Raw genomic sequence first — 11,512 nt, forward strand, 5'->3', positions numbered from 1 at the left:
CCTTTGACAAAATCCCCAGATTTTTACAGTGGAAAGAGCAAATCTTGACTTACACAAATTAGTAAAATGATTTAGGTGGGTGGATCCTTGGATGGCATGCAGATGAGACTAGAGAGTCTAACCGTATTGAGAATGGAAGAAACAAACTCACTTCGAGTGGTGGGGGAAGTGGTGTTGACCTAAGGACCTTTGGAAATGACTGGAATCTGTACAACTACAGGAAAAGACACCGAGCAAGCAGAGAGCCCTACTTGACAAAGTTCTTTCTCAACAGTTACTGGTTAATAACTGTGAGGCCCCTATGCATCTAGACCGGGATTGGAGAAAGGACTGAGTGGTCGTCAGACGGCAGGAGCCAGGGTTCCACTACTGCAGGGGCAGGCTTCGGGGAGGGCAGGGCGCGGGCTGGAGGGCTCCATGTGGCCATGCGTTCGACTGGGAAGCCGTGCTCTGAACTGACGTTGACCTTAATCTAAACATGGCTATTTCCATATAGACACATATACAGCAGACAGTGTACACACGGTAAGGTCAGCACACCAGCCTAACTTAAGCATCCTGCCACCGAGAGGGCCAAGAAGCAAGGACACCCCGGAGCAACCAGCACACTGAGCTCACAGATGCACGTTTTTAATGCCATGGTCTCATACAAGGAGCCAGTGCTCCTTGAGGAAAAGGCTGATTCCAGGCTGAGGCTGAGAAGGCGCAAGACAATGCTGCAGAATCCTGTAGAAAAGTAAGGAGGCGTTATATCCCCAACTAAAATACACAGGCGCCATAGTTTTCCATCACATTTATGTCGTAAGAATATTTAAGCATTAAACCCAACCAGGCGGTGTAGTGGCTGAGTCAAATGCTTCATTTTGTCTGCCCAGGATTCACAGGTTCAAATCCTAGGCGCAGACTTATGCCCTGTTCATCAAGCCATGCTGTGGTAGGTGTCCCACAGACAAAAGAGAGGAAGATTGCCACACATGTGAGGGACGCTGGAGGCAGAAAGAGGCAGCGGAGCTCCGTCGGGACAAGGAGCGGTCTCATGCCCGCCAGCGTGGCTCTGAGAGTTTGAGAAAGAGGCCCCTTCAGAATCAGTGGGGGCATCAGTTGGACATTTGTTTAGTTAAGAAAATGGTCTATTCAGCTGAAACACTTCAAAATCAGAGCGATGTGCATGGAGCAAAGATAGTTGGTGTTGGTTTCTGGCCCGTGTGCGCTCACGCCCCCATCCATTCGCTGAGTGACTGAGCTTCTCCACATGAGCCGCAGCGGCTCCTGGGCCCTTTGCACTTCAGGTTCCCCATACAATGCACAGGTTATCATGGGATCTCTGTGCCTCCTTCCAGCTCCGTCTGCCTCATTGCTACATTCACATGAGGACACATTCCACTAGGGAACTATTGTTGCCGTCGTTAGGACACGAAAAACTCATCCTGGGCCCTCCTGAGAGGTGCTGCTGGGCCTCACATGCCTCCTGGATGCAGGGTTCAGTGTGGTTGGCATGCCCTCTGTGGGCCATGGTCACACCAAGCCCGTGCTCAGCAGCTTTTCTCACATCCCGGTCCCAGGCCACAGGGCGAGGAAGGGGCAGCAGGCCAGCAGGGCCTGGGGCCTGAACCACTCAGCAGGACAGCACTCCCGTTTGAATCCACGCTTGGGGTGGACACCAGGGAACAAGCACCCTAGGCTCCCCTGGGCTCCTGAGGTGTTTCGGGTGCCCCTTCCCTGCCCCCTTGCTCCATACCCCATGCCCTGGGAGCCCTTCCACCCAGGACATCAGGAGGCTTAGCCCCTCCAGCCTGGCTATGGGACCCCCGAAGCCTCGTGGTCATGTCCTCGTGGCAGGGAGCCTCTCTTTTTTCTGGAAATGAACTCCAGTCGTGCTGGCTGAGGGCTCCAGCACTGTTTGTTTGAGGCTCCATCCGTCGCCCAGGCTGCACGCCTGCTGCTCTCTGAGACGGGGCCCCGTTTTCCTTAACGTGCCCTGTTGTTCACCACAAGCTCTCTGGGCCTCCAACTCCTGCCCGCTCCAGGCTGTGTACTGTCTGCTCCCACCCCTCACACCCCTGTTACTGGGCTCTACCTTCTGCTGGGAAGCCCACCAGTTGGCTTTGACTCGTCTGTGGACACTCAGCACTGCCCTGGCCTCTGTTCACCTCTGTTTCCATCACGGTGGACACCCAGCTCTGTGTGACAACCTCACATCCTTCCAGCCATCCTCAGCTCCCAGGAGTCCTGGTCCAGCTCCTTCTTTCACACCTCCTACCATCCAGGATGCTTTTAAACAGCCTCTGAGTACCACAGCCAAGCTGCCACTCCCCCAGGCCACCTGCTCTGATGCTAGCCTAGGTCCCTGCATCTCGGCTGCTTCCAGGAGGAGGTGCCTCCTGGGCAAGGCCCTGAGTGACCACCTTAGTGTAGTCATGCTCAGAAACTCAAAACCAGGTCCTGCTTCCTGTGAGCTCGTGAAGATTCTGGAGACATGGTCGGAGAGCTGACGCTGACTTCCCAAATCTGCTCCCAGGCCATTCCAAAATGTCTGCCCCTGAGAGAAGGCCCGACTACCCAGCAGTTGTCCCCTGCAATGGGGTGGGATGGCACTCATGGCACGAGAACTGCGGGGAGCAAGGACATCTCCCATGGTCTGTTTCACTCTCTTGGCAAAAAGACCACAGACCAGTGAAGAGTTCTGATGATGAAACTTTGCCCAGTTCTGACTCCCACTCTCTGTGGTCAGGAGCAGCCTTGGGGGGATGCTTGTTAAGAAACAGCTAGTGAGACTACACGGCAGAACTTTGTGTCACTGAAGAACATCGTAAAGTCTCACACCAGGACCATTTAACTGTGTGACGCTATTCTTCTCTGGCACAAAATGTGCCCCCAATCCAACAAGATTCCAGTTGCTCCTTCGTTTCTGGGCCTGATGGTGGGTGGGATAGAAGGAAATTCATGACTTCAGCCTCTAATCTGGTAGGACAATCAGGCACACACTTAGCTCTCTCTGTCTCTCACGGCCAAGGGAGGGGGACCAACTCGGAACTGACCTGGGCCCTGGTCACATCGAGGACAACAGGTTCCCTGCGTCAAGATGGAGTCCCTGGCTAAGCCATCTGTCTGAGGGGGCAGAGATGCGGTGGGCAGGCATTCTAGGTGCGGGCAAGAAGAGCGGAGGTGAGGGAGCAAGAGAGCCCAGGCATGTTTGAGGAGGACAGGCCAGATGGTGTGGGTGACAACGGCCAATTACTCCTCCTTTCTGTGCTTCCTCTACGTTATTAAAAACCTGGGATATTACCCACAACACTCCAAATTATTCTGAGGGCAAAATGAGTGGATACGCACAGACTCTTAACCTAGACCTCTTGCCTTCCCCGGCCCTGCTCAGCCCTGGGTCCTGGCGCTTCTCTTGCTCTTAGAGGTAAAGGATGGTCTGCCGTGTAGCCAGTCACGTTCTTGGATGGCTGTGCCCTGTCAGGGAGGCCGTGGGCAACCAGGATGTGTGCTCCATCCCTGCTGCATGCTGAAGGCCACGCTGGCAGAGGCCAGGCCCCCTGTGTGTCTGAGGGCCACTGGCAGCCTCCATCCAGAGGGGAGAGCTCTGAACCGCTAAACAAGTCATCTGGGTGTTGCTGTGACTGGGTGTTTCCGTGGGAGCACGTTCACAATACTCGGCGGTGACCCCTGAGCTGCTGATCACCGGGTGGGGACTCTGGGTGAACTCAGCGCAGTGGCTCTTGTCCACCCATACTGCCAGCCCTTCAGGATTTAAACAGGCAAGGCCGTGTCCATGGATGCCCAGAGATCATAGTTGGGTGGCATTCCCCTGGAGGACATCCCTACACCTGCCCCTCTCAGCCTCAGCTTTCAAAGACCCCAACAGAAATGGCTCACACAGCCCAGGAGGTAACCACAGCACAAGACTGCGGATGAGAGCACAGCCATCCCAGGGGCAAAGGTCTATGGGCTCGGGCCCAGCCAGAACGCAGGACAAGTCAGGAATAACATGACTCAGGGTGTGACGGATGGAGCTCCTAGACCAAGGACGTCAGCACCACACAGACCCGGAAGTCACCTTGGTCAGCAAGGGACCGAGTGGGGGTTTCGTCTGGCCAGGTACATGGACCCTTATCCCGCCTGTCAGAACCCATCCTGGTCCATCAGGCCAGCCAGGAGTGGCTGTGAGGCACCTGAGGGAGGGTGGGGCCTTGAGGGGACTTCTGACTTGACAAGAGTGAAGAAGGAAGTGCAGGGGCTGGGGTCCTGGGTCACAGGGAGCAGGAGGGTGTCGGGAACGGGGCCCAGCTGGAGCCTGGACGGCTGCACCACAAGTGTTCCCCTGGAGAGGAGACGAGCAGGGAGAGGACTTCGGAGCTGGAGACAAGTTCCCAGCAGGATTCCAGGCCAGGGAAAGGGTGAGCATGCAGCCCCAGGGGGACACTGAGGAGGGGAGGTCCTGCCTGCCCAAAGTCCCTGCACAAATGACCTTCCCCTGGCCTTGTCCTCTCCACACGCACGGTTTGATCTCCTTACGTGTTTTCCCCACTTAGAGCTGATGCGTTTCCAGAGGCTGAACTAGAAAACTACAAGTTCCCAACATGGGGTCCAGAGACACGTCCACAAGAGACGCAGGAAATGTTTCCTCTCCCTCCAGAGTGTGGACGGGCAGCCCCACCCCTGGGGCACAGATTGGGCCTGGCAAGTGGTGGCTTTAGGGCCCCCCATATTTCCGTGGTGGATGCTCGGCCTGAGAAAACACCTCGACCTCCCATCTCAGGGGTCTGAGGGGCTGTCTCTGCTCCTGGCCCAGCTTCACGATGCTGACACGGACCTGTCCTCTGAGGAGGGGCACTTAGGGGTCTCCTTCAGCAGCCAGGGAGGGGCTGCACCTTCCCCCCTCTCCCACACACAATAATCGGATGACTGCAAAATTTCTTCCTCCAGTGAGGAATCTGAGAGTCTGGACAGCGTTTAAATTAGCACAGAATGTGAAAGAACCACCACTCCCAGGCTCTAAGAGAAACAGGACTTTAATACAACAGTCTGCAAATCTGGCATGAACTATTTACAAGCAGTGATTCTCACCCCTACAGAGATGGAAATTGGCCTCAGGAAGGGGTGGCAGGCGGTGGGGCCCTTGCACCCTGAGTGCCCCAGCTGGCTTCCCAGTGCTAAGGAAGAGGACATACGGCCACGGGACACTCACTCCCTCCTCAGCTTCATGATGGCCGTGCTCTCTGGGCCTGGAGAGATTTGCTGGCCAACTAGGAAGGGGGCTCCAGAAGGAAGGACAGGATGTAGCTACAGGACAGAGTGGCACCTGTGAGCCTCCCACAATCCACAGCCCAGGTGTCCCTCCCAGCATCTGCCCAGCAGCTGGAGTCCAGGTGCCCTAGCCATAGCCATGGGACAGGTCAGGGCTGACAAGGGAGCCATGGACTCAGGCTCTCTGGACTGGCCAGCAGGGAGAGTCCACCTGTTCCTCCTCATCTCCTGTCCAGCCTCACCTCTCATCCTCACTGAGCTGCTCCATGTCCCAGAACCAGGACCTGAATAGCTCCTGGGGCTCTAGGTTGTAATTCTCTGCAGCCTCCTGGAGCTGAACGATCTCAATCATCACGCTGTGTTCCTGGGACCAGAGAAAGGAGACGATGCCGACAGAGCCTGCTGGGGATGCTGCAGGGTCTTCAGGGGGTGAGGAGTGGGGCAGGGGACTTGTCCTGGGTCCTTGCTCCCTCCAATTCCATGCAGGTCCTACCTGTTCTCAGAGATGGGTATAAGCCCCTCCTGCACAAAGTTTCGCTTGATGCCCACCGCAGCCCCCACCCCCCTACTGGATGGGTCTCCTAATTCTCTGTCATCCAACACTCTCAATAAATGTAAGACACAGGGGGTGGAGCCCATGAGAGTTCTGCCCAGGGGTGTCTCTGGTTTCAACACCCCTCTCCTCCCTGACATGGAAGGCCACAGCTGCTCACCTTTTTCTTTTTCTCGTGGTTGATCTCATTGCCCTGGAAGGCAGACAGCGAAAGTCCATCAGAACGAGCCCCCTAGCTATGACAAGCCCCCGGGTGCACCCCTTCTCATGGTGCCCTGCTCCAGGTCCAGGAGGGGGCTGGGCATGACAGAAAACAGGACTTGGACCCAGGCCAGGCTCTGGGCTCCAGAGAAGGGAGGACATGGGGGCCGACACTCAAGTACCCTGTAGCCCAAGCCTCTCTGATGACAGACAGGGAGGCTGAGTCCTCAGGCAGGAAGGGACAGCTCCAGCAATGTGCTGCCTGACTTGGAGGCCGACTTCTCTCTCGCCTCCAACAAAACCCATGCGGCTCTGCAGGCGGGCAGCTCTGCTGCTTCGCCAGCCTGGGGACCCGGGACCGGCTCCACGTGGAACCTTCGTTCCCTCATGCCTAAGAGGGGCACACTGTCCCAGCCCACAGGGGAGCCTGGGAGGCTGTCATGACAGGAAGTTACCACATTCTGACCACTCAGGTCTTGGTGCTGTGACTGTGTCTTCCCAAGTCCCAACCTGGTCACCCCCTTCTGGCACCCAGGCTCACTCACATTTACATAATCCTCCATGGCAGTGTCGAGCATGATCAGGTCAGTTAGCATGGTGCCCAGGAAGGGGACGATGCCCTGTGCCATTGGGATTAGATGGGATGAGCCCCTGGTCTCAGGTGTCCCCATGACCCTCCCCTGAAAACTCCTCATGCTCAGCCTCCTGGCCCAGCCCGGGGTCCCCACATGGAGCAGCCTCAAATCCTTTATAGCCGGCCCTCAATCCCCACCCCTCACCCTCCAAGAACACCAGACTCCTCCTGGTCACCTCCCAGGGCCTGCTTTTGGCTGGTCACAGGGCCTTTAATCCTTGGCCCCTACACTCTCCCGACCCACCCTGCTGCAGCTCCCCAGGCCCTCCTCCTGGTCACTTCTAAGGGCGGGTGTCAGGCTCTGCGGCAACAGGAGGAGGGCTGCAGGAGGAAGGCCCCCTCTCTGGATTGGAGCCCCCAGCTGGGAGGGCAGAGTCCCCTCCTCTGACCTTGGAGCCCCTCCCCACAGGCGCACTCACCTTCTGCTGCTGCCTCTTCCGGCCTCTCTGCAGGGTCCTCAGCAGGGTGGCAAACTTGGAGGGCTGCTTCTGCCAGGATTGAGGACAGGGTCAAGGAGGCCATCCTCCCCTCACCCCACTTCTCCTCAGCCCCTCTGACCTCAGCCCTGGACGTCTGAACCAAGTCAGCTGGTACCCATGCTACTCCATCCTCCAGCACACTCTGATTCTAGAACAATCCTAGCTCCAACACTCTCGCTGTGTGACCTTGGGCCGAACGCCTGTCCTCCTTGAGTCAGCCTCCTCATCTGGAAAGTGTGACAACTCCCCCTACCTCGCAGGGGCTCCTGAGGACTCAGCGTCAGTCTACATGGTTCTGGCTCTCACCCCACCCAGCGTGAAAGGGTGGGGCGGGGCTGAGAGGACACTTCGGTTTCTCTTTCATGTGGAGCCTATGAGGTCCACTCAGGAAAGATCCACTGAGCACCACCAGTTTCCTGGACACTTCCCATAAGCCACCTGGGCACCAGTTACTGCTGACTAGGACCCAGGTGAGTGTTCCTGACAGGGACAGACTAGCAGGGACCGTGGTAGGGCCAGTGGGGAGTCACACATGCACAAACATCTGTCATGCTCCAGTCATTCAGACTCAAGGCTGGGCAGCCCATTTGTCCACCTGGCCTGGGGGAATGCCTGGCAGTGCCCATCCCGAGGGCAGGCAGGGTGCCCTCCTCGTGGAGAAGTGGTGAAGACAGAAAGAGCAGTGGGGGCCTGGCTTCCTAAAGACACACTGAGCTGCTTCAGGGAAGAAACATAAGCCCGTCCAACCCATCCATGCAACAGCCTGGAAGAATCTAAGTGCTGACAGCGTGGACCAAAATGAAAGGCAGCCCCTGCTCAACCGGCCAGCTCAGCATCCCCTCCGGGATCAGCCCAGACACCCCCACTTCCTGCCATGACCGGGACTTCCCACCCCACAGACACCTCCCCCACCTGCCCATGGACCAAACATACCCCATCTTCCTGTTCATCCAGGGAAGACTGGAATTGTACACAGAAACTCCAAGTGAGAAATGACCGTCCACATCCTGCCCCGTCCCCCTTCCACACACCCCGCCTCTCCCTCCACATGCCAGCCTCCACTCTACCTTGATGAGCAGCTCCCAGCTAAGGGAGTTGTCCTCATCACAGAGCTTTTTAAATTTTCGGCAGCTCTTCCTGAGGGGGGAAAGGAGAAAGGAGAAACTCAGGAACAATGGGGCAGGGGGCATAAGTGCAAGTCCCTTCTCTATGAGAATCTGGAAAATCCAAACTGCCTGAATGAGGATTTTCGTGGGGGTCCTCTGAGCACTGACGTCACCATGGGACTGCAGAGGGGGATCTCATGTTGGTCACCTGGGGCTGCCACTCCCTTTTCTATGCAGCAGCTGTATTTTGACCAGTTTGGTTTTCCACTGGGCACAGAGTTCTGCTGCTGTATGGCAAACACTTGAAAATCTCCACTTTGGTTCAACCTACTATGTGACAGCCAGGGAACCTGATTCCTGAAGCAGAACTGGGGGCCTAAGTTGCCAGTGAGGATCAGGGACACTGCACACCCACCCAGGCCCTGTGCCCAGGGCTTACTGCCACCCAGGAAGCTCCAGCCTACGAGAGGGCAATGGCAGACACGTGGGAGCGCCCTCCTCCCCCTGGTCCTCCTGTGGAGAGGCCTCCCCACCTGGAGACCTTCCCCCAGGTCTTCTTCAGTCTGTGTATGGGCACGCTCTGCAGAGCCGAGAGGACTGCGTGCAGGGAGGAGATGTTCCTCAAGGCTCGGCACTCCTGAGGAGGGAGAGGAGGAGCTGGGAGGGGGAGCAGGAGCCCTGTCTGCTCTGGCTTCAGTCCCCCTCCCTTCCACTCTCCCCTCCTGAGTGGGACAGAGGGCCAGGGCGCCAGGGTGGGCACAGGTGGACCAAAGAGTAACACTTCCAGGAGGAGGAATTTCGCTCAAAGTAGGAAGGAGCCAGGGAGGAAGTGAGCATCCCACCACTGGGACATGCGAGTCAAGGTCAGTGTGCCCTTGACAGGAAGGACCTAGCGACTGTGCAGGGGCTTAGAGTGCAGCCTTCAGTCCTGAGAGCTGATCAAGGAGAAGGGGCAGTTCCACGGCTCTGGAGAGGGTCTCCCCCCGCCTACCCTGGCCACCTCGATCCACCGCTCCAGAACCTTGGCCCTGCCCCGGGCCGTCACGTTTGGGTCCCCAAGGCAGGACGTCATGACACACTTTACTACTCTGTTGAACTGCACCACTGTGGCCCAGACGGTGGGTGCCACGTTCTCATGTCCGGGCCGGTTTCTTTTGCCCCAGGTGGAGCCCAGACACTCAGAGGGCTCGACGTTCTTGAACACTTCCTGGGGAGGAGGGGGAGTGTCACTCAGCCCTGCCACAGCCCAGCTGAGTGTCCAAGCAGGAGTCCCCGGTCTAAGGAGGGGCTCAGGAAGCTGAGGATGTGTTCTCAGCGTGGTGGGAGCCCCTCGCTTTCATTGTTCTTCCACTGACAGCACCCAGCACAGGAGGACCCAGGACTCCAGACTGGTGGGGAAAGGACAGGAGCATTTACACACAGCCCACCCCCACAAACTGCAAGCTCCAGAGGGCTGCTCCGCTTGGCTCCTCCCAAGGGGGCATCTCCCTGCATCCTGAGCATCCTTGGTCCCAGGCCCCATTCCGCTGCACATTCCCCTGTGCCAGCTACACCCACAGGCTTTGGCAGGTTGTCTCCCTTTTAGTGAAGTACACGTCTGGTGCATCACAAATGCTGAGGCTGCTGAGCATCCCGAGCAGATGGCTGGACCGCCTGAGTTCCTGGCTGCACACAGTGAGTTCTCCTCCCCGACCTCTCGGGCCAAGCCCCACCAGGCTTCCTCTGTGTTCTACTTCACTCCATGTGCTCAGCCCCTCTGTCCAGCAGGGCCTCTTGGTCCCCATCTCTACAGTGTGAGGGTGGAACACGAAGGCTGGGGAGTTGCCCAGATCCCATGGTTGGGAAGTGGTGGAGCTGGGATTGGGACCCAGGTCACAGGAGCCGCCACAGGGAAAAGCAGGTCTGGGCCAGCTGATGGCATAGGGGTGGCCTGCCCCACCCCGCCCTGAGAGCCCGGGTGCTCACCGCGTCAATGGCCGTCAGCTGTTCTGCCACGTCCCTTGGGGAGAAGGCCATGAGGCTAGGCTTCCCATCGGGCTGCTTCTTCCCGGTCACTCGACAGGGGTGGGAAGCCTCTGGAACCGGAGCTGATTCTGCGGCTGTTACTGGAGCCTGAGGTGGAAATCCCAGCAGACCCCTTGGTCCCGTTGAGTCCAGTTCAGGACCTGGCACTTGGGCTGGGGCTGCTGATGGCACTCGCTCGGGGTCTGGAGCAGCTGAGGGCGCTGCTGCCGGTTCCAGCGCTAGAAGTGATGGCAGAAATAGAACTGGAGTTCCGTCCAGCTCCAGATGTGGCCCCTTTTCCACCTCTGCACCTGGCAGAAGTGCTGGAGCTGGGGCAGGAGCTGGAGAAAGAGAAAGGGTCAGCTACATAAGTTGCTTTCCCCGTGCCTTTCCCCAAACAGGAAAGATCCCACTGTCTTTAAATGAATCCCCAGTCGTGACCCACCCACTGGGGTAGTCTTCCAAGCCTACGGTCTCCCTTACCCTCTGTCTCCAACTCAGTGGCCTGGAAAAGGTCCACCTGGATGAGAAGAGGGGTGGCCTGGTGCTTCAGGACCGAGCCAGGCAAGAGGTCCTGGAGATACGCCAACGTCAGGTTGATCCTGGAGTGGCGCAGCATCTGCCACATATCCTGGGAGTTCTCCTGAGGCCGGGGGCCCCAGATGGGAGAGAGGGCACTGGGGAGAGGCATGTGTGAAGAGAGTCACAGGCCTGGCCTGCTGTTCCACACTGTGTTCCCACAGCACCTTCTCTGTGCCTGAGCCCCAGAGGGTGGACCAGCCACTCCAATCCCTGGGTGGCTGTCCTTGCACTGGAAGGCCTGGTCATCAGCCAATCTAACAGAGAGCCTGTGTGAGTCTGGTCTTCCACCTGACACTCTTTTCCCAAAGGGCCTGGACATAGCCTGCCCCATCCTCCACGCTCGAGCATCAGGACTGAGGTTGGAGGCAGATTTGTGACCAGGCTGCTCACCACCTACTGTTCTGGGCCCCAGTGGCGGTGCTTAGGAGAGGTGCATGTGCAGAGGGCAGGGAGAGGGAGAGGGAACTGTGGAAGCGAGGAGTCTCTCAGTGGCCGACTCAGCCCAGCCTCTCCTCTGCTTCCCATGGCGGGACTGGCACACCGTGAACAGGTCTCTTTGATTCATTTCCTCCTGTAGGGAAGACCGCAGACCTCAGGCCTCCCACAGAAACCCCAAGAGGTGTGAGATCCAGGGTCTGCCAGTCCATCCATAGCCACAGTCCCCATGGTCTCCTAGCCCCTTCTGTGGACACAGGAGGCC

General features: G+C 57.8%; 1 protein-coding gene and 1 non-coding gene across 4 annotated transcripts in view; one reads left to right on the forward strand and one right to left on the reverse strand.

The window, feature by feature from the left end:
• The window catches only part of LOC111771770 (ral guanine nucleotide dissociation stimulator-like), a 99,677-nt gene that overhangs the window by 17,799 nt on the left and 70,366 nt on the right, over positions 1–11,512 (reverse strand). The window contains exons 9-17 of one of the 3 annotated variants that reach the window (XM_070259079.1): positions 10,714–10,907; positions 10,192–10,571; positions 9,218–9,433; positions 8,760–8,863; positions 8,188–8,257; positions 7,061–7,129; positions 6,553–6,627; positions 5,967–5,999; positions 5,496–5,617 (exon numbers count right to left, since the gene is read on the reverse strand). In XM_070259079.1, coding sequence (XP_070115180.1) covers positions 5,496–5,617; positions 5,967–5,999; positions 6,553–6,627; positions 7,061–7,129; positions 8,188–8,257; positions 8,760–8,863; positions 9,218–9,433; positions 10,192–10,571; positions 10,714–10,907 — 1,263 coding nt within the window. The remainder of the gene's footprint in view (positions 1–5,495; positions 5,618–5,966; positions 6,000–6,552; positions 6,628–7,060; positions 7,130–8,187; positions 8,258–8,759; positions 8,864–9,217; positions 9,434–10,191; positions 10,572–10,713; positions 10,908–11,512) is intronic. The other 2 variants (XM_070259080.1, XM_070259081.1) reach the window with 2 other exon arrangements.
• MIR8923-2 (microRNA mir-8923-2) lies at positions 10,387–10,511 on the forward strand. The gene has a single exon (NR_127930.1). It is a non-coding gene; the product is annotated as a microRNA 8923-2 (primary transcript).

This window comes from Equus caballus, unplaced genomic scaffold (assembly GCF_041296265.1).
Source record: "Equus caballus isolate H_3958 breed thoroughbred unplaced genomic scaffold, TB-T2T haplotype2-0000778, whole genome shotgun sequence".
NCBI lineage: Eukaryota > Metazoa > Chordata > Mammalia > Perissodactyla > Equidae > Equus > Equus caballus.